Source organism: Daldinia decipiens, assembly GCF_022478715.1.
Source record: "Daldinia decipiens strain CBS 113046 unplaced genomic scaffold F4813scaffold_1, whole genome shotgun sequence".
Taxonomy (NCBI): Eukaryota; Fungi; Ascomycota; class Sordariomycetes; order Xylariales; family Hypoxylaceae; genus Daldinia; species Daldinia decipiens.
In genome coordinates, this window is record NW_026054544.1 from 1,843,779 (window position 1) to 1,865,808 (window position 22,030).

Genomic DNA, 22,030 nt, shown 5'->3' on the forward strand with positions numbered 1-22,030 from the left:
GCAGATACGCTACATGCAGATAAACTTATGTGTGTATTGTATCTCTCCTGTTTTAAATATTTTAAATAGGTTGTACTATACTATTAGCATCTTTGCTTTAATCAATACATGTAGTTTGTGGATGGAGAGAAACTATATTGCTTAGTCAGTATGACGAAATGTATGTATGTAGTTCATCGTAACCCGTTTCGGTACATATGTGGATGTACTACATACCTAAGTAGGTACGCATACCTGTAATGCGGGGAGCTGGGCTGCAAGTCAATTGCTTAGGTGCCCGCGAACCTAATTGCGGGATAAAAAGGATAGCCCCACTAAAATCTTGTCTTCCACTTAGCGCCTTTGTTAGGTACAGCCTCGATACATACAACTAATCATTCGCGGCCAAATTTACCCGCTGCGGGGGTTTTTCTATCTTGCCCAACCTAATATTCTCAAATAAATAAATAAAAAGGCAGCAAGCAATAAGTGGAATAGATGGGGAAACCCACGGATTGGTCTATCTCTAAACTTATCCTTAGAACCCATTGTAAGGCAATTCTATGCACGTAAAACCTAACTATGATCACACGTAGGGACCAAAATAAAATAAAATAATAAGCCCTAACCCATAGACGCCTAGCCAATGCTCTTTTCTTTCTATAAAAATATTATCATATGCCCTGGACCTTCCTATACGAGGGTGGTTTCATGGTTCTCCTAATCAACTTCCCGGCGTACGGCGGTATTAGAGAGATCGAACCGATAGCCAGTACACGCCAGAGAAAGCCCCTGTCACAACATAAATGAGTTAGCCGTTCTAGCGGCACTGACGGAGAAAAGAGTACTCACCAGCTAAGAAGAAAGTCAAGATCAAAGTATCCGCCTAGGAACGGCATCGATCCGACGTAAAAGAGGAAAGTTCCAACGATACACATAATCATGACCGGGTGCCAGGTCGTGATCTCAATTGTCACCATCAGGAGCTCGTTTAGGATGAGGACCGTGTAACTAACAGCTACCATCCTCGGACCATCGACTTCAGTGAGTATTTGGGATAGGCCCTGGATCATGCCGCCTTGATATATTGACACGAAGACCCAGACGAAAAAGGTACGGTAAGATAAGGAACGGCCAGACGTCAGTTCTTTGTAGAGCTCGGGGTAGAGGTTCGCAAGGTTCTCATCTACATCCTTGTCTAGAACGAGAGATAGTACCGGTGCTGCTGTATAAACGGTGGCATACCCCACGAGAAGCCAATCCTGTAGACTGTAAGACCAGGTCATTGTAAAAAAGGGGCATGGAAGAAACGTACCGTGTACAGGCCCTCTGGTTCAAATTTAATGGCAATACTATACATGGTCTGACAGACAGCAATAATGAGTCCACGATGAATGACGAATTGGGCGAGCTTGGCACTTCGCTTGTAGCTGTTTCGACCGTGCCACACTAACAATTTGGTGAGGTGGCAGAATTGCTCTATGGAGAAGTCTGCTGCGAGACTGGCCTGTCGACCCTCCTTGCCAACGATACCAACTCCCACATCCGCGGCTTGGATCATGGAGACATCGTTCCCACCATCACCAATGCAACAAACTCGCTTCTTAGTGAACTCCTTGATCAGTTTCGCAATGTCGGCCTTCTGCGTGGGTGAGCACCTGCAAGCAACGACTGTTGGTAGTCGCACAGCTACTGAAATAAAATCGACTCTGAAATGCGTTAGATACAGCATCAAGCTTTCACCGTCAATTAGTAAGCAGGCGTCAGTCTTGCTTCTAAGGAAGTCGAGATGATCTTGTGCATTATCCTTATGCTTGAGTTTGGTAATCGTGTATATATATTGTCCGCGCGCAACGAGTTTAGAACTGACAGCGACACATCTTGCTGTTTCAACTTTGTCGCCTGTTAACATCCATATTTTGATACCGGCATTTCGAAGTAGCTCTAGAGAAGGCTTTACATCCCTCTGGAGCTTGTCCTCAACGCCAGTGACGCCTAAGAGTTCAAGGTTACGCTCAAGGAATTCTGAGACCACGCGCTGCATTCCGGCATCACGGCTGCTGATCGCCAAAGAAGCTTCCTGGTAGCTAGTCGAGAAGTCTCGGTACTGTTCGTAGGATATCCTTTTTCGTCCAACCACCAAAGTCCTTAGGCCTTCCCGGGCCATATTCGCAGTCTCCTCATCTAGCCAATCATTTGCAGCCACAATAGACCCCATCACCGTGTCCGCACCCTTCTGGTAGAACCATATCTCTCCATTATCTGAGCCTGAGGGAGAAGGCTTCGACTGCTCATGAAATCGAACAATTATACCCATACGCTTACCGTCGGAAGTAAAGGGAAATATGTCTAGAATCTGAACCTGCACGACAACTTTTCCCGTCTCCGTCGATTCTAGGACCATCTTCTTGCGGTCTCGCTGTGCAAGGCGGAGACCAACAGATTCGGTCCACCGTACAATAGCTATTTCGTCTGGAGAAGAAGCTTGGTATGAAGTGACTGTTTGCCCATTTTCCTCTTCAACGGTAGGAGTCACATTGTGACAAAGAGCTAAAGCTAGAACAACATCCCGAACCCTGGATCCGATTTCCCGTCGTGTTCTGGTCGCAGTGACCCCTGCCGTTGTATTGTAAGAAGACGAAGGTGTGACGAGCGTATTATCATTTGGCGTTCCGATGAAGCCGTGTCTTACATACGCCACCACCTCGTCCATTGCCTCGTTGGCATAGGACACAGTACCCACATGTATCTTTTTCATTTCCATCTCATTTTGAGTCAAAGTACCCGTCTTATCACTGAGTAAATATTCGATGCGCCCTAGATCCTCCGGGATCGTACTGGTCCGGACTACCGCGCCCGGAATACCAGGATCTCGCTGAATAAACCACGAATAAACACTCTTTCCCATGTCAAGGTTGACCCTAAGACTGATCGGGACAATAGTCGAGAATAATACGAGAAATCGCATGATCTTCACATACCAGATATTGCCTTCGGTATTGCTAAATCCTTCCAAGGCTACGAGAATAACGGATAGTGCTAATGTGAGCGCGCAGAGTATTTTGGTCAAAGAGTTAATCTCGTATTCTAGTAATCCCGTCTTGGACCGTGATAACGAGGTGGAAAGGGCCGATCGTGTTTGCGGTCCGGTGTAGACGATTACAGCCATAGTAGTCGCTTGTGAAGCGATTATAGTGTTTGCCCAAGCAGTATTATCAATTGACAGGGGAGCAGAATTGCCCCTATCACTTATACTACTTTCATCGGACTGGTTATTCAGGACGTCGTGTTTTGTCGCCATCAGCTCAACCTTGCCAACAAATTCGTTGACCCTTTTATCCGGCTTCCCACCGGTTACCCTGATGCGGACAAACTCTTCGACAGGTAAGGTCTGAGTTAAGACGGACGCAAGACGAAGTTTCCAGTCCGTTTCACCGTCAAGCTGATCTGTCCTGATGAATGTCTCTCCAGAGGATGTACCTTCAGAAGCATCCGAACTGACAGCCTCGGGGTCCTTCCCCTTTCCAGGAGAAGAGTTGTTTTGGTCTGCATCTGTCTCAAAAGGGTTAACCAGTAACGACTCTGACTCTGCGCCTTCACTATCCTGAATTTGGGCTTGTGGACTCTCCGGCGTTGAGCATTTCAAGATGACAACATCAGCAGGAACGCGCTGGCCTTTGCTAAGCTTGAGAACATCGCCAACCTTGAGATCTCGGGATTTCTTGTTAACTTCTTGGACAGAGGATGACGGGTGACCTAGACCTTGGCCTTCCGCTTGTTCTTCTTCTTCCTGGATATCTGACAACCGGTCCCTTTGAGTTAATGGCTGGCGATCTGCTTTCCGTGAGGATGTTGATTTAAAAATTTTGGGACGGCGGGAGATTGAATTCTGATGCCCTGGCTCTCCAAACTGTAGAACAACATACTCCTCAGAGTTCGCTTCATTATCTCTCCGACGCCGCTCTATATCATCGTATGCCTCCTTTCCCATCGTGATAACAAGAACGAACGCAAGCGGCGCGACGTACGTGGATAAATAACCTATCCTTAGGGCTGGAATAGCCTGTGATAAGGCGACCAGTAGAAAATACATGTTGAAGAAGAAAGAAAATTCATTATAGAGAGTAACAGGAAGGAATGTGAGCGCCGTGTATTTCGCATTCGAGACGAGGTTCAGCGGGTAACGTATAGATTGAGGGGAACCAACGGCAATGGTCCTCGACGTTGAGGGGTCGTCTTCTCTATTATCAATGGCCGTATCGTCATCTTGCCGATTTGAGCCTGTGTTTGACATAAAACTATGTAGCCTTAAAGAGGAGCCGATATAAGCCAGGCCATGGAGTCTATCACTGGCGAACGACCGTCTCTGGGGGCGAGGCGCATATTCGTCTAAAAGGGGAGCTTCATCGCCGGCATGGTGACTTCCATCCGAGTAACGCTGCCCATGTATATCATCCTCTAGCAAATCTGCAGCGTCACCGTTCCCATCCCTACTGCGACCAAGCTCGCCATGGCCGCGACTTCGATTCCCCACCCGTCTCAGACCGCCCATGCGAATATTTCTCAACGCAATCCGTGGTGCTCGTTGTTCGGGACTATGGTTGCGTCCAAGGAGCCGGGAGCCTTGGGCGTGTGACGATGTGGTAGGATCTAATTCTTGTAGGTCCAGGTCGACATCTGAATCCGAGTCGTTTATAGGGGAATCGGGTGGCTCGGTCGGACGGTACGAGTTTAATGGCGGCATTCCCGCATTGGGATCATGCTCCTAAGAGGAGCTGCTTAGAAAATACGGAACCTGGTTGATGGCGTTCGCAGTAATGGACAATACAAAAGCCAACATGCGAATACCTAAAGCTTACTATAGCAGATATGGGCAGAATAGCCTCAAGTTGCTCGAACGTGCGCGTAATAATATCGAATGAGGCCTTGTAGATATTGTAAAATCTTTAGCGAATTCGAGACATAATAACCTCAATAGCAAAACTTAGTAGTGGGAGTGCGAGAGGAAACCGATTATAATTTGGTTGTATATGGAGTATTAAAGTTGGCCAAATACCAAATGTTCGACTTCCGTAAAGGTGGCTCATTGCAGGCAGGCGGATATATGTGGTTACATGGATACATATGTAGCCTGTGTACACTACATACAGAGGTACATAAGCTTAGCATATATGTAGGTAGCGTACCCACTTACGCGCATACTATGCAAGTATTAAAAGACATTAAGTTATATTAAATTTATTTTAACGCGTAAAAAATGTTTTTAAAAATGTTTATAATAATAATTTTAATCATAAAAAAAAATTATTTATTATATAAATACGTAAATTATACGTAAACGATATATATAAATATAATTTTAATCACGTGACGAGGTTATATAACTATTATTTTAATAAAAAATAAATAAAATTTTAATTACGTAATTATTATAATAAAAATATTATTATTATTTTCTATAATTAAGGATGGGAAAACCGTAGCTAGGAGCAACTGTCTGAAAAATATGCGTAAAACAACTCAGATCTTCCGTACGCTTATTTATTATTTTATAAGCTCAGCATGTGCATGTAGAGTAGTTTGATCACAATCCACATGCGCCCAAGAGGAAACAATTGTAATCGTTCGGATCGTACAAATCGAAAGCCCTCGATTAAACGTTTCGTTGTAATAGGAAAAGGGTTCAATGGCCTTCACCCCTTTGATATCTACCGTCTTCCTAACCCTAGCCATATAATAAAGCTGCTGGGAAGTCAGTTGGGTGATTAAGTAATAGTAGTATTTACTACTAACGTGCTCCAGCTCGCCAACCCTCTAATAGGCCGTATGGGTATGTCTGCCTCCTCTTCCTCATCTGTTGATCCTGAAAATCCGCCTTGCCCTAAGCGGCAGGGCTCAAGTCACAGCTTTTTATCACATCCACCTCGCTCACCTGCCAAGTTCATCCAACGGAAGATCGGCTTCGTCTTTTCCAACGATAGAATCAGCAACTTTCCAGATCTGGAGCATATTATCCTCAGCAGCGCTTGCTACGAGCCAAGGGTCGTTCAAATTCCAGCTGAAATCGGCAAGATGATTAGTGTGGCCGCCGTGCATGAATAAACTACCAAGTATTAGCCAACGTCTCTCCGTATGATATCAAAAGACTCACAGTTCAGGAGGCCCATCTTCTTGATCATCCGGTTGTTGTTCCTCACCAACTCTACTCAGATCCCAGAAGATGATTCGCCGGTCGTAACTAGCACTGCCTAGAATGCCTGCTTCGTGGGGATGCCAAGAAAGAGAGGTGACCGCGTCTTGGTGGCCTTCCAACGTATGGACCTTTTCCTTTACGTTACGAAGGTCCCAGATGCCGATGGTCTTGTCGGCGGATGCGGTCGCCACAAGAACCTCGGTCGACGGGTTGAATGCTAGTGAGTTAATGGCATCGCTATGCCCATCTTTGGCAACCAAGGATGAATGAATATTAGACGGCTGCCTCACATCCATGATCTGCAGGGTTAAATCGTCAGATACACTACCAATGAAGTTTTTAGAGATAGGATGATATTGAACATCGTTAACGATGTTAGTATGATGAGTGAACCGGCGAGAAGGACCGAGAGTTGTGCTGCCATTCTGTAGCGACTTGAGATCCCTGTTGCATGTTATTAGCATGATCTAATAATTGTCCACGTCAGGTTGCCAAGGGAGCAGCATACCAAAGACAGACGGTCTGATCCTCACTTCCTGACGCTAAAGCGCCTTCAGAATGGGGATTCCAGTTGAGACCAAACCCCTCTTGCTTATGACCTTCAAGACTAATTTGAGGATTAACCTTGCCGTTGGGCTCGAAGCTATGCTTAGTTCTATCGAAGATGAGGATTCTACCGTCGACAGCTAATGTCGCGATTAGGTCGGGATTCTGAGGGCAGTAACGAGCCTTATTGACCTCGCCAGGGTGGTCGATCTTCTGGACGATGCTCCATTTCATAGCTGTGGTAACATCTGTAGACGGGGATTTGCCGTAGCCACCAATTTCACCCCGCTCGTCATCATAGTCATTTGCATTAGGGCGAACCGACTTCGGTATCTCGACCTGGGCAATCTGGAGATGATTTGGCTTGCCCTCAGAGGTATGCGTTCCGATTAGGACTCGGTGGATACGGCAGTTCTTTCCCTCGGGCTCCTTTACGTCGGGAAACCATTGGACCGTGAGAGTAGGCCATGTTAGGGCGGTGCTGCAACTTGTTAGCAGGAAGAGCCAACTCGTGCTGCCATGTAAAAGCTCACCTGAGGATCATATCATAGAGAAAGGGTGAATTCTTTTTCCACGTCTTGTACTCTAATGATCGTAAGAATTGCACTAGTCACAGCGGAAAACAACCGTGGCCTACCTTCATTGATGAGCCTCTGCTCCTCGTCTTCATCATAGTCCTGGGCCATGTCCACTTCTACTACGTCAATAGGTATTCATAAGAAAAGTAAACAAGACAACACGATGGAAAAGGAAATGAAAATACCAACCTTCGACCTCCTCGACAACAGGGCCTGGAGCCATATTGAATTGACCTTTCTCGTATAATCGAATACGGGATGTTGCGATTTCGGGAGTTGAGCTTAGAATACTTGCTAAGTGTTCAGAAGGAATTTCGCGACTGGACGCGATGCGCGTAAAGTATGGAACTTAGAAGTACCTACATGTAGCCTACCTACATTAGGTAGCTAGGTACCTAAGGTAGCAAGGTTGTACCGCCTATGTATTGCCTGCGACCCGATCTGATAAAAGGGGGTTATGTAATACATCTTTATAAATGCATACATTAGTAGGTATGTACAGAAGTCGCTTTTAAAAGTTCTGTCCATACCGAGCGTTTATCAGTTTTAACCGCAGCTATCGAATAGCCTATTTTACTTAACGTTTTAAAATCGTAAAATATATAATTAAAAATATATTTATTATTATAACTGCTAGTTGCTATTAAGCCTTGCTAAGCTGACAAAGGCTAGCCTATGGGCAAAACTTTTAAAGGCGACTTCTGTACTAACAAGAATATTCCGGCCGTATGAATGCGGGGGAGCTGATAGGTACCTAAGTATATAGTAGGTTGTACATTGCACCCAATCTTACATGTACCTACAGTACGTGTACTTGAGTTTTGGGGTAAGGCTATCGGGTACCTACGTCCTCGTACCTATCCCCACTACAAGGTTACCACACCACTACCTAACTTGCAAAACTATAATCGCGGTCAATGACTCCTCGTCGCCCGAGATCAGAGCTACACACTACACACATAAACGCATACACAGATCCGCGTCGCATTCAAGTTACCGAGGTCGCCAGTAACCTGTCTACCTTCGTCGCCAAAAAAAAGCATTGCATTGCCCCAGATGCATTGCCTCGATGATATCCGACAAAAATTTAACTACATCGTCTATTCCATATAACGCCTTACTTTTTTAAGCGTCCTCCCTCATTAAACGTTCCTAGCAGAACATCAAATCGCAAGGCAGTATTTTGTAGTTCCTTGCGGACGAGGCCTTAGTTAGACAAAATTCGTCACATCGTACATCGGTCTTGCGGCGTTGTACACATTCTATAACTTTCTTTTCCTTTAACTACCAACTACCACTAATCAACTAAAGTCAGAATGGGGTACGTATAAGTCATTCTCGATATCAGATTTAAAAGCATAGTATTAACCCCAGTCTAGTGTTCCCAAGTTCTTCAGATGGCTCTCGGAGCGATATCCTGCGATATCCCAGCTCATTGCTGAGAATCGCATCCCCGAATTCGATAACCTTTATGTGCGACAATCCACCAATATATCCTCTTTCGCCGCCGTTCGCTAACCTACATAGTTGGATATGAATGGTATCATACATAATTGTACCCACAAAGACACTCACGATACCTCGTTCCGCCTGAGCGAAGATGAGATGTTCATTCGCATATTTAACTATATTGAACATTTGTTTGGCAAGATCAAGCCCAAGAAACTGTTCTTCATGGCTATTGACGGGGTGGCCCCCAGAGCGAAGATGAACCAGCAGAGAGCTCGCCGTTTCCGAACTGCGTTAGATGCCGAGCAGGCTCGCGAGAAGGCAATACGAGAGGGTCAGGAATTACCAAAGGATGATCCCTTTGACAGTAATTGCATCACGCCAGGTACCGAGTTCATGGCCAAGTTAACCCAACAGCTCAAGTATTTCATCAGCAAAAAGATCTCCGAGGATTCCGATTGGCAGGTTTGCGACGTAGTTCTGTCAGGTCACGAAGTACCCGGCGAAGGAGAGCACAAGATCATGGAGTACATCAGGAATGCGAAGGCCCAACCCGATTATCACCATAATGTTCGGCATTGCTTATATGGCTTAGATGCCGATCTTATCATGCTGGGGCTGTTAAGCCACGATCCTCACTTCTGCTTACTTCGAGAAGAGGTCACCTTCGGCCGCGCCTCTAAGACGAAATCGAAGGAGCTAGAGCATCAAAACTTCTACCTGATGCACCTATGTATAGTTCGAGAATATCTTGAATTAGAGTTCCAGGAGTTGAAAAAGGAAGGAGCCATAAAAGTGCCTTTCGACATGGAGAGGATCATTGACGATTTCATACTTATGGCGTTCTTCGTTGGTAACGACTTTCTTCCAAGTCTACCTAATCTTCATATTAACGAAGGGGCTTTGGCGACCATGTTTCGTATTTATAAGCAAGTCCTCCCGCAGTGTGACGGTTACATCAACGAAGGAGGGGTCATCAACCTCAGCCGTTTGGGGCTCTTGCTAGAGGAACTTTCCAAGGAGGAGGACCGGTTTTTTGAACATGAGAACGCGGACTCCAGGTGGCTCAAGGGTAAACAGTCCGTGGAAGCCAATGGCGAAGTGCCGGCTAAGACGAAAGGACAGCTCGTTATAACCAGTTCTCAGAAGGAATTGTGGAAGAAGATAAAAAAGTTCATAAGTACGAAGCCGCCTACTCCTCTCGACCTTGGCCACGAGCTTATTGCTGCCGACCGAAAATTCGTACAGGACACTGCTGATAGCCTTCATGTTGAATGGCGCACTATCGAAGACGATGATGGGCGACGCAACCTAGTCCTAACAATTCCTACGAATCCAGACGGCGATGAAAATGATGAAGAAGAGGAAGAAGGCCATATGGCCTTGTTTCGTGTTATGAGGCGCTATGATAAAGCTCAGGTAGTCGACTCTTCTGCCGAAGAAGCTCAGGCGGCCGCACAAGCAAAGTATAAGGAAAAATTCTTGGAGTGGAAAGACAAATATTATACAAGCAAATTCGAATGGTCTCCAGAGGCCAAGGAGGCAGAGCTGACGAAGCTTTGTGAGAATTACGTCCAAGGCCTACAATGGGTGCTATACTACTACTATAAAGGGGTAGCTTCTTGGCCATGGTTTTATGGTTATCATTACTCTCCCATGACATCCGGTAAGTCCTATTAACCTCGGCGCTAAAGCAAATGACTCTGCTAACAGCCGGCCCATCTAGACATTATGAAAGGCATGAATGCCGATTTAACATTCAAACTCGGTCAACCCTTCCGACCGTTTGAACAGCTAATGGGTGTTCTCCCAGACCGAAGCAAGAAGATTGTTCCTTCGATATACCACGAGCTCATGACAGATCCTAAATCACCAATCATCGATTTCTACCCACGGGACTTCGAACTCGACATGAATGGCAAGAAAATGGAATGGGAAGCAGTTGTTAAAATCCCCTTCATCGACGAGAAGCGGCTGTTGTCTGCAATGGCGCCTAAGAATGAGCTTCTTACACCAGATGAAAAGGCTCGCAACGGCTTTGGTGTATCAATGAAGTTTACATACGACCCTAGTATTGACTTTATATACCCCTCGTCCATGGTCGGAATCTTTCCCGATATTCCCCACTGCCACTGTGTCGAAAATATTTTTGATCTACCCACAACAGAAGGGCTAGAGTTATATGTTGGCCTCCTCGATGGCACAAAGGTCGGCGTGGACGCGTTAGCAGGATTCCCCAGTCTTGCTACACTGTCTTACAATGCTACCCTTGGCTTCCACGGAGTAAATGTTTTCCAGCAGGAAAGTCGAAACGAGAGCATGATTGTAACTTTAGCCGATGTAGAGCTCCGAAGTGGAGTTGAGTCGGCAAAAGTCAAGCTAGGGCAAAGATGCCACGTTGGTTATCCCTTCTTGCAGGAGGCTAAAATCGCACGTGTATCAGACGAACTATTCGACTATTCGTTAGCTACGGATGGTTCTGGTCAAGTGATACAGACTCACCATTCTAGTAGGGAGATCGACGACTGGAATAGAAAGGCCTCTCGTATTGAGAATTTCTATAGTAGCCGACTCGGCATCATCATTGGTCCCGTCGAATCTATGGTCCATGTTGAAATGCTGAAGGGGCTCATTAAGACAGATGAGGGTGCCACCATAAAAGAATATGGCCCAATCCCAGGCATGGAAACGGATTACGCAGCACAGGCCATTGTCGACGAAGTTGTAAGCGAAGACGAACGGTTCGTTGAGAAGGCCGCAATACCAATTGAGGAGGAGTTTCCCGTCGGATCAGGCTCTTTCTTTCTCGGGGACTATGCCTATGGGCGTCCCCTTCAGATCTCAAGTCACAACGGCAATCAAGCCGAGATCATAGTATCCTTGCCGTCCGTAAAAGAGCCAAACTTCACACAGCAGATCATCCGTCGCGCCGAACAGCAAAGCGGTTATCGTCCATCTTACGCCGTTGCGAAAGACTTGGGGCTTCACCCACTTGTTTTAAGCAAGATCACCTCATCTTTCTTCGTTCATACGATTGGCGGCAGCATGAAGGTGAATCTCGGATTAAATCTCAAGTTTGAGGGAAGGAAGCAGAAGGTCTTGGGGTACTCGAGGAAGTCAAATTCGGGGTGGGAATTCAGTCCTGCTGCGATTCAATTGCTAGTAGAATACATGACTCGTTTCCCCGATTTCTTCGCTGCTGTGATGCAGAACCCATCAGGGAGCGAACTCAACGAGACTCAACTCTGGCCAGACAGCAACGTTGCCACCGCTAGGATTAAGGAGATTGGCGCATGGCTCAAAACTGTGGAGACTAGTAAGTTCGAGCGAGTTCCTCTTGATGCCGAACAGCTGGACTCCGAAGTGGTCATGCAGCTCCAGAATGCGGTAGATTCGTTAAGGGAAACCAATGAAAAACACGGGGCTAAAAAGCTCAAGTGTGTTCCACGGTCCGCGCTACTTAACCCGAAAGATGCTACGCAACGACTCGGCAATCAGAAATTCAGCTTAGGCGATCGGGTTGTCTATGTACAGGCTTCTGGAAAGGTACCCATCGCTTCTAGGGGTACAGTTGTTGGTATAACCACTGTCGGGAATCACCACATGCTCGATATACTCTGTGACAACGCGTTCATGAATGGGACAACCTTAGGCGGCCGCTGCGACCCTTTCCGGGGACAGACCGTCCCAGCCAATTCGGTACTAAATGTCACGAACAGGCAGGTAATTACAAATTCGAAGATGAGTCTAGAAAAGCGACCAACTCAAACAACGTTACCCCTTCATACGCGAGGGTACGGTGCACCTGGGGGCTCAGGTGGTCAATTTAGAGACGCGCCAGCACCAGGTCCCCTCCGTGGGACCTGGCGGGGCGCCGTAAATGGCTTCAATCAGCAACCAGGACAAGGGCGTGCTGGTAGCCAGGCCTACCAGAAACCTAATGGAGCCCCTCGCCTACAGCATAGCAGCTCGGTTTACCAGTCGGCACCCAACGACGATCCATCGCAAGGGCCAGCGCAACAAACCGGTGGTTATCCTACACGCAGTCGCGGCGGCCTGAATCGAGGCGGACGTGGCAACCGTGGTGGCAGGGGCGCCTCAAATAGTCCGAGCAACGTGAATGGGTTTGCTACCCAGCAGTCATATAACGCTGTCCCTCCACCAGCCGGACTAGACACCCGCGGTAATAGAGGGCGTTCACGTGGTCGTGGGGGTGGTCGTGGACGTGGATCTCGTGGCGGACCCAGCGTGGATCAACATGCTGGAAATTCTAGCTAAGCCATGTCATACAGACGCTTATGGCATAGGGAATAGGAGCTATTCGACACGGGCACGACAAACAACAGTACGAGGTGGAGGAAAAGTGGAAGATGGTACAAAATGGCCTCATATAAGTCTTGGTAATTTTGCCCTAGCGAAATAAAACATCGACACGACAATAGAGGCCACGCAATACAAGATGGGAGTATAGTCCAGCTGTATGTCAGTCTTAGATGTATTAGCACCTCAGAGAAGCCAACTATAATAGTTGCCCATATCAGTGGTCACGCATCAACAAGCTACCTACCTACTTATGTTATCTACAGCATAGAAGCCTATCTTCGTAGAGAAAGCACAGCTAGAGCGCCTGTGTGAAGTAGACTAAACACATAATCTTAGTATATTGCTATATAAGATCGGGTTAGCTGGCCATTACTACTCATCCATATGAGCATATTGTATTGTATGTACATACATACATATATACATACCTACATAGAAAAATAGAACAAGCCGATATAGCCGTATAATATTGTAAGACCGATTACCTAAGTGTGACTGTATAGCAATTATAATATGGATATATCTAACAACCTTGATATCATGACTACGGTCTCACCTTTACTCCACTTCTTGCTACAAGGCGGAATACTATTGTAGACCCTCGACTAACTATCTCAAATCATTGGGTGGGCCCCAACAGACAAATATATCTAGAACAAGTATTTACGAGCTGCATAGAAATATTATCTTCAACCGTAACCAGAAGAGCTGAAACGCACCACGATTTTTCTTAGTTTCTTTTCCATCATTTCATTCCACCTAATAGCTCAGTCATCAGAGCCAACCAACCACCTAATCCCATCTACATGCCCGGCTCCTTGCTCAGACAACCAGCTCGGAAGTCCACCCCTTACTTGTCCAAAGATCTAGCTAACCTCTTGGAGAGACAAAGAGCTCGTTTCGTTGATAAATACCTACCTAGACATGAACGAACGGAAAATTTTATAAAAGACGAAAGGATAGTACAGTGAGCAAAGAGAAAATAAGTAATTTGAGTCGAAATAGAGCGTAACAGGTGTAGTAGTACTAGTAGTAGTAGTAGTAGTAGTAAAAGGAAGATACAATAAAATTCTAGGAATAAGTCCGGGGTTCGACGAATGAAGCCAGGTATACCATTTACACTCCCTGCGCTATGCACCACCATTCAGATCCCGCCTTACTGCACATATCCGTCCATTTGTACAAAAGTTGGTCCTTCCACCTAGGTCAGAACTTTCAATGTATATCGGGTAACAAGGTCGTCGACATGGTTGACAGTAAAAGAACCTTACCCACCACTCCCAGCAACCAAGGCCCCTTCCCCTAGATGTCCCTTCTAGAAAATCGGCCTTTTTTGTGTTTTCCAGCTCCACTCAAACATTTCCGGTGTAACTTTTTCTTGTCTCTTAAAACAAAAACGTTTCCCCCACAAACACCCTGCTAATCCTTTGGTATCCTCGACTCCCCCTATGCCGCGTCTTCAAAAATTGTGCCCACACCCGTAGGAAGTGCCGTTTTTTACGTCCTGAGAAGTACCGCCAAGGATGACACCGCCCATGATTTACCGTGCACTACAACATTCCAAACACGGCCGAAATCGGTCATAGTGAAATCGAATACCGAACAATCCGCACGAGGGCCGTACGAGCCGAAATACTTTTTTGCGTTTAAGCAGGCGATTTGTTCGAAGGCGCGCCCGCGCCATTCTGACGAGCATCGCCACCGCTGACGGACAAGCCGCCAATACCGGAAGAGAGAAATGCAAACGGATCATTTTCCGACTGAGACGAGTAGAAGTTATTAGATGGCCCGGCCGAGGCGGGACCGTTGCTTGCAGACTGGAAAGCAGCCTCGGCCGCTCGGCTATCAAATGGTCCTGCCGAATGCGAACCCGGAGCAGGTCCGAAATGTGTATTCAAAGACGGGTACGGGGCAGCACCACCACCAATGCCCGATGGCAAGGCATACGTGCTAGGCGGGCCTCCAAAGTGGTGACCATAACCACCAGACGCTCCAAATGGACCGGCAGCTGAGGCAAAAGGACCTGGGCCTGGCGTTCCTGCCATGGAGCCAGAGCCCATGCCGTAGCTAGAGCCACTGTCCATTGGCGAAGGATAACCAGAATCGGCAACTACTGCAGCGCCAGCACGGCTAGCGCCGCATCGAAGACAACAGACGTTCTTAGCAAAGTTGTGGTAACCACAAACTTCATTACCACACTTCCAATCTCCGGCTCGAAAGGGGACAACACCACTACCACCCATACGACCTCCTCCATGGCCCATGTTTCCGTGATGGCCGCCGTGATGCGGCGGAGGACCCATCATAGCCGGCGGGCCGTAACCATAACCGTAGCCCATGTCGCCTTGCGGACCGGCGCTTACTGCTGGGAATGAGCAACGGAAGCAGGCCGTCCGTCTCTGAAAGTTGGAGAAACCACATGAGGGGCATGTCCAGTCGCCAGGGCGGGGTCGGTTCTTGCTGGGGGGGAAAGGCGTCAGGATTTCTGCGGCTCGGTCAAGCACGCGACTAGAAGACGGTGAGACCTCGATAGCCTTCTCGTTCAAAGCGCGACCATTCATGCAGAGGCTCTCGGCGGCCTAAAATGTCTTAGTTAGCGTACAGAAACATGCAGTATAAGTATATACACGTAAGAACACACCTCTTCATGGGACGAAAATACAGCAAAGCCGGTACCTGTGGGCTTGTGCTGCTCCGGGGTACGTAGGGTCCAGAAAGCAATGGGGCGGCCACCAAATTGGGTGAACCAACTCTCAAGCTCCGACTGGGTAGTATCGTGAGGCAAACCAGACATGTGCAGAACCTTACTTCGCTCAGATAGGAATGCACGAACATCAGCACGGGCATCCATAGGACGGGTCAAGACGTCAGGATGTTCTTGAGGTGGTTGAGACTTGCGAATCAGACCGCGCAAAACTCTGGCAAGAGTCACCGCCTCTTCCATGGCACGTCGAGGAGATGCTGGAGCAAGAGCCTGCAGGTGAAAGGGGAGATTATGTTTGATCGGGGCACTAGATTGGACGGGTTCGACCTCGAGGGCAGCACAGATGTTGGAGAGCATCGAAGGCCCAAATGGGAGGGATTCAGGATGGTGCTGTTGCCATCGTTGGTATTCGGTGCGTAAATCGAATGTCCTCGAGTGTTGCAGGTAAGGTGGGAGTACAACGGCTTTGTCGCGAGCTTCGCGAGGAAGCTGGACACGAAGGTCCCAGGCATCGAGAGTGACAAAGACAAAGTCGAGATTTTGAGATGTCAGGTGCTCAGAAGCAAAAGCATCAAAGCGGTTAACTGCATCCCGGAAAGTTCCCGCATTTCGTACATGCTCCCATGTCAGAGTCGTAAGGCTAGCTATAAGCGCAAAAAAACATATAAGTATTAGTCTGATGAAGCTAGAGATGCAACGGGAATGACGATGCACGGAGAAAGGGGGGGGGGGGGGAAGGGGGTAGTCAATCCCGTAGCTACGACTTACTGCATAAGGGTGTAATAGGTGTATTGATAGGTTTCACGAGCACGCTCTCACGATGAATCTAGCATTAGAAGAAATAAGTCAGCACGCAAAAGTTCCCCTTTATAACAATAAACTCGTTGATTTCCACCATCCATATCCCATACCTCTTCAAGCGACTTAGAATCTAGGAGGATCCAGCCAAGCTCAATCACCTCTGCGGAATCCTTCGTCACGTAGACGCCGTGTTCATCACAGGTAGTTGCTACATGGATAACGACGTAGCGGTCGATATGAGGAGGTGGAGTCTGCTGGCTCGACATGTTGGGCAGACTCGATGCCTATGATATAAGACGGCGGTGGCGGTGATGTTGGTGTGTAGTATGTAGTATGTAGTATGCTGATTTATGGTACAGTAATTAGAGTCGGACTTGACGCGGCTCGATGTAGTATTGAATGTTACGACGGAAACCTGTCAAGTTGAACTGAGCAGGTTTTAAGAATTTGGAACCCCGAAAAGTTCGAGAGGATCGAGGGTCATAAATGTGGGATCGCAGAAAGGAGGTCAAAGGCGGTGGCCGAGGTGTCGTAGCAACGAGCGACTGGAGCTCCAGTTTGTTTTTTTTAATGTGGATGATTAATAAGAGGAAAAAAACACAACTAGAAAAGCCTTCAATGCAATGCGCGATAAGGGAGAACCCAGCGTCGAAAAAGTTGTTATGGTTATTCCCTTTTTTCCCCTTCTATCTCGATAGGATTTTGACCTCTACCCAGTTATAAACCAGGCAGCTCCTCGCAATCTCGCAATGCTGCAATGCCCCAATATCGAGAAGAGGGATCGAGGAGAGCGCCGGGGCAAGAAAACAGGAAGAGGAAAAAAAAGAGAAGAGAGAATAAAGGGGCAAGAATGATGTTCTGGAGAGGGATAAGAGAGAGTGAGTCTGTTGTACGTAGAAGGAGGAGAGGGAAAAAAAGAGCACAGAGAATGAGACGAGTCACGACGAACACCTTCCGGGATTGCACAGTTGCGTAGTGGGTTCGGTTGTAGCGAGAGCTGTTGGTTTTGGGCAGTGTGCATAGTTGATCAATCTCCTTATGATTGATTGATTAATTGATTTTTTTTCCCCTTCCTTTCCTTTTGGGTACCCCCTCTTCCCCTAAACTTCCTATTACCTAACTAAGCCAAGTCTCTCCTACCTCTAATTATTTTAGCCCGGACCCCGAAAGGCCTCTAAAAAAAATTAGGACAGGGTCGAAGAGCGTTAAATTGTGGAGTTGCTAACGTGGGTACAAACGCATGTGGGCTATATAAGTACCTGCCTCCTTACATAACGTCGTCATCTGCTTACCCAGGTACATTACACGTAGTATATCTAACACCACTTAAACAAGTCACAAGTCCCACTTTATAGTTACATTATGTACATAACGTATTACTTAATTAAATATGTAAAAATCGAGGTTTTTTTACAACTTAAAAAGTAAATTATAAATTAACTTATAAAAATAACGTTATATAAAATTAAAATATTATAAAATTTATTATTACGTAATATATAAGAAATATATATTTTTAATACGATTATATCATTATTAACATATTTACACTTATAAATATTTAGATGTGCGGGGTTTAAATGATAAATGATGGCTTGGTAAAACGAATTAACGTATGAGGAGCGCGGGCAGCTATCAATGCCTAATGCCATACCACCCCCAGACTACATGCTTTACGTAAGGTACGCTGCTACAGAGCTACGTCATTGGCGTCGTCCCGCATACTGAGACTTGAGACAGTAATTGAAGCGCGAGTACGCCCAGCCGTAATCCCAATAAAATTAATTACATATCACCTACAACTAAGTCGAATGAGTGAACGACCATTACTTTTACCTTAATATAATCGGCTTCTAACTCGCAACCATTTCCTACTTGATCAAAATGGGAGCTGTCTCGGCTATTCTTATCGTCCTCATAACCATCCCTTGTGAGTACCAAGGAGGTCTCGGTGTAGGCACTGGCTACAGGATGGTCTGACCTAACTGCTCTCTAGTCCCTCCGATTGGCGTCTGGGCCGTCGCCGGATGTGGCGCTGATCTGCTTATCAACATCTGCCTCACCGTCCTTGGGTATGCAATAGAGCGAAAGTCTTATTACGCGAAGCGATGCTAGAAATCTAGCTGATATGTTAGAGCAGATACCTTCCAGGTCACATACACGCCTTCTATCTCGAGTATGTCTACTATAACCGTCGCGAACAGGCTAGAGAGGGCCGCTATGCCGCAAGACGAGCTGCCGGTGTGTACAGCGACCGCGTGCAAACCGGCGGCTATGGGTACGGCACGATGGTTCCGCCCGGTACTCACTAAATAGCCAGTGTATGAAGAGGGAACGTCGGTTTAATTCCAGGAGGACGTTTTAGTTTGGAGCACTAGGAGTTAGATGCTTTCGAAAGACACCGGTAGTTGGTACGTAGTAGCAGTACATTCATTGATCGAAATGGTCTCGCAGGTTTGTTGAAGAAAAGTATGTTTATTACACCGAAGTTAGCTAATCATTACCATTCGAGAGAAATCAATTTCGCAATTGCATAGAAAATTCATGAACGAATATAACATTATATAGTTTAAGCCATCCGGAGCCTTACCATTGACATGTAGGTATTATTATGTAGTATTGGTACATGACAGTCGCTAGCAAGGTTGTCATCGGCCAAGGTAGGAGCTATGTAACGCTGAAACCTACCTATATGACATTTCTGTACATGTACATGTAGGTAAATGGGCAATGTGAGTGGATTGGTAAATACCATACGGGTCCGTACTTAGCTAAGCAAAGCCCCTCCTCAAAATATGTAACTTTTACATGTATCCTACCTACCCACCTCTCTACCACTCAAATAGCACCACGACTTTGTGCAGCTCACCCTGGTTCTTCGTCCATCTCCTCTCGAGAAATCAAACCAAGAGTAAAACGACAACATTGAACAAGCTCGTCTCCGGTTCGAACCACATGTCCCGCCTACGCGCCGACGAATCATCCTATTTCTTTAGCTCCGACGCAGGGAATCACATCCATTATCTACGAGAACATCAAGCACTTCCTGTTGGCTGCCACAGCATATCGCCTAATACTACTTGCAATCAGCCCAGTTACTGGCTTGTCTAGTTCGTTTGGCTCGTCTGGCTCGTCTAAGCACTTCAAACCTTCCTCCAGCCTACATATCTCGTATATACACAGAGCCTGCACATTATAGAACATGGCAGATACATCATATCCTTCAACCCACCCGCCTCCTCAGCTTCGTAGTAACTCCCCTCCTCATCCACAGACCAATATCACCACCAATAGCTCTCCGAACGATAACAATTTACCAAGGCGTTCACTACCCTTCGTCTTCCCTCCTCTCTTTCCCAAAATTACTTCATCCACCTTTCTCGTACCAAATACCGCCGAAGGAAGACCAATACCTCTTGACGACTCTACCGCCGCCCATCGTACTACTGCCCTACGCCAGCTGAGCCGCTCCCAACCATCCTCCCGCCAACGGTATTCCAGAGCCAAACCTCCGCCTAGTGCTAAGAGCTCAACGGCAGAAACTTATTCACAGCCCGTCGTAGTGCGTACATATCCAGGAGCATCCTCGTCGTCCTCCTCGACAGCCAAGGGTCCAGTGTCCGTCTCTAGTACCTCGTCTTCACATAATCTATCGTCTCAGCGTATTAAACGAAATAGCACAATAAAGGACAAGATGCGTCGTAAAGGAACCGAAAAAAGACGCGCAATAGTCGAAGCCAAACTACCGCCTCTTGAATCCTTCACCTTTAAAAGTATCATAGCAGATATACAGCAAGACGTTAATGCAGACCTCGACCGGATAGCAGAGATCTGTGCACGTACGAAATACTCTCTCAGCAACCAGTACGAGGTTCATATCGCCCCTCAAGGATCGGGGCCAGGGTTCCTAGGACCCCCATCTACATCTTTAAGGCACTATGCTCCTGTAGGGTCTACACTACAATCGGTATCGAGCGATGACGAACATGCTGGTTCCGTGCAGAGGAACAGAAGAAACGCTACTCGGCGGAGAAATACTGCCTACGGTACTCTAGAAACAATTGTGAGTTCGAGCAGGTCCTCGGATGAAGACAAGAGCAATAAAAAGCCGGCCGCCCAGATTATAGAGGAAGTAAGCCGTACTACTACATGTACCAACGACGAGAGCACCAGTGCGGCCAGTACAGAAGCTCAGGCTAGTAGTGAACAACAGGACGACCAACAGGGATCTCTCTCGTCGAAGCCAGCTCTATTCGCAACGGCCATTATCGAAAGGTCTCGGAGCCAAATACAGAACACTACTGCTTCCCCAGGGGCACCGGGTGTGATCTTGCTGAGTAGTCCTGCAGAACCACGGACATCAAAGAATCACCTTGAAACCAAGACATCGCCTATAGGACCTACTGGAAGATGCTATACACGCGAACCTCTAACGAGGATTCCTCAGGCAGTCGCATCTAAATCCGTAGCTGCAGCAGGCATTACTACACCAGAAGAGCCAAGAGGTTCATCAGGCCTCTTGTCCGGGTTCAGCACTTGGATGTCCTGGAAGGGAGCAAAGCCTTTTTCTGAGGTAGCTGGGGCAGATCCCGAGGTGTCCAGGGGCTATTCTTCTTACGCTGAAGGTACACTAAGGGAACTGCTCAGGTCAACAGAGCAAGTTAGGGACACAAACAAAAAGGATATCAATATAACCACATGAAATTGTTTCAGGTTTACGGCCCACAACACTCCCTAGGTGCTGCTTTCATTAGATTATTATAGCAGCAGGGCGTTTGGTTAGTTCTCCTGGCGAATGGAAGAAGAAACAAGGAGCGTACGATATTTTACCAGTCAGAGGCACCGCACCGTGCGCGTTCAATACTTTCTCATGTTACATTTCAGAATAGGAGCTCTCACCTATTTTATTATTAGGGAATAGTAAATCAGCCAGTTAGGAGGAGATAACGATACCCAAATATGTCATTGGACATATGTATACAAAAGCAATTACAGCTGTTAAACTTGATACCCAAACTGCTTTTGGGCCACTTCATGCCATGCGATAGCGGTACTTATACTTCGATTTGCTGATATCTATTGTAGAATACAAGTCGGGCTGGTTCCCTGAGTGTTACTTTGCGATTAAAGTTATACTAAAGGGCAATATTGGACCTCCTTTGGCATGTTGTTCCAAATACCATAATATTCACAACAGGTATATGAAATATAAATAAACCAATCCTTTTATACCAATGGGTTCTATTGCTCCGAATCTGACAACATGCTGTTTCTTTTCGGGGGTATATAAAGAACAATGACACTTGCAATTTCTAGGTTAACATTAAATGGATTAATATATGTTTAATAAAAGTGATTATAAGTGAAAACTTAAAGTTTTATTTAAAAAGAATTAATAAAAATGAATTAAAAACAACGATATTAACGTTAATAAATAAAATAATAATAATAATAATA

At 46.5% G+C, this 22,030-nt stretch overlaps 6 protein-coding genes across 6 annotated transcripts; 3 read left to right on the plus strand and 3 right to left on the minus strand.

Moving 5' to 3' along the window:
* Positions 1 to 653: 653 nt before the first annotated feature.
* On the minus strand, positions 654 to 4,723 carry F4813DRAFT_384671 (phospholipid-translocating P-type ATPase; the record flags this gene model as incomplete). The annotated part of the gene is made up of 3 exons (XM_049246124.1): positions 654 to 771; positions 832 to 1,241; positions 1,295 to 4,723. The coding sequence occupies 3 exons, from the start codon at positions 4,721 to 4,723 to the stop codon at positions 654 to 656; spliced, it is 3,957 nt and encodes a 1,318-aa protein (XP_049105069.1).
* A 677-nt stretch (positions 4,724 to 5,400) lies between these two features.
* On the minus strand, positions 5,401 to 7,938 carry F4813DRAFT_343004 (WD40 repeat-like protein). The gene is made up of 7 exons (XM_049241481.1): positions 7,486 to 7,938; positions 7,356 to 7,409; positions 7,252 to 7,303; positions 6,681 to 7,199; positions 6,131 to 6,616; positions 5,773 to 6,082; positions 5,401 to 5,721 (listed from the first exon to the last, which is right to left on the minus strand). The coding sequence occupies exons 1-6, from the start codon at positions 7,517 to 7,519 to the stop codon at positions 5,908 to 5,910; spliced, it is 1,320 nt and encodes a 439-aa protein (XP_049105070.1). The 5' UTR covers positions 7,520 to 7,938; the 3' UTR covers positions 5,401 to 5,721; positions 5,773 to 5,907.
* Positions 7,939 to 8,460: 522 nt separating this feature from the next.
* On the plus strand, positions 8,461 to 13,471 carry F4813DRAFT_20985 (exoribonuclease 1). Its single transcript, XM_049239647.1, has 4 exons — positions 8,461 to 8,617; positions 8,676 to 8,769; positions 8,824 to 10,411; positions 10,472 to 13,471. The coding sequence occupies exons 1-4, from the start codon at positions 8,613 to 8,615 to the stop codon at positions 13,021 to 13,023; spliced, it is 4,239 nt and encodes a 1,412-aa protein (XP_049105071.1). The 5' UTR covers positions 8,461 to 8,612; the 3' UTR covers positions 13,024 to 13,471.
* Positions 13,472 to 14,463: 992 nt separating this feature from the next.
* F4813DRAFT_20978 (uncharacterized protein) lies at positions 14,464 to 17,060 on the minus strand. The gene is made up of 4 exons (XM_049239646.1): positions 16,684 to 17,060; positions 16,541 to 16,598; positions 15,710 to 16,416; positions 14,464 to 15,647 (listed from the first exon to the last, which is right to left on the minus strand). The coding sequence occupies exons 1-4, from the start codon at positions 16,837 to 16,839 to the stop codon at positions 14,715 to 14,717; spliced, it is 1,854 nt and encodes a 617-aa protein (XP_049105072.1). The 5' UTR covers positions 16,840 to 17,060; the 3' UTR covers positions 14,464 to 14,714.
* Positions 17,061 to 18,169: 1,109 nt separating this feature from the next.
* On the plus strand, positions 18,170 to 19,357 carry F4813DRAFT_343009 (plasma membrane proteolipid 3). Its single transcript, XM_049241482.1, has 4 exons — positions 18,170 to 18,255; positions 18,314 to 18,503; positions 18,570 to 18,645; positions 18,714 to 19,357. The coding sequence occupies exons 2-4, from the start codon at positions 18,458 to 18,460 to the stop codon at positions 18,883 to 18,885; spliced, it is 294 nt and encodes a 97-aa protein (XP_049105073.1). The 5' UTR covers positions 18,170 to 18,255; positions 18,314 to 18,457; the 3' UTR covers positions 18,886 to 19,357.
* A 47-nt stretch (positions 19,358 to 19,404) lies between these two features.
* F4813DRAFT_343011 (uncharacterized protein) lies at positions 19,405 to 21,896 on the plus strand. The gene has a single exon (XM_049241483.1). It carries the CDS (start codon positions 19,776 to 19,778, stop codon positions 21,273 to 21,275), a length of 1,500 nt encoding a protein of 499 aa, XP_049105074.1. The 5' UTR covers positions 19,405 to 19,775; the 3' UTR covers positions 21,276 to 21,896.
* Positions 21,897 to 22,030: the final 134 nt, after the last annotated feature.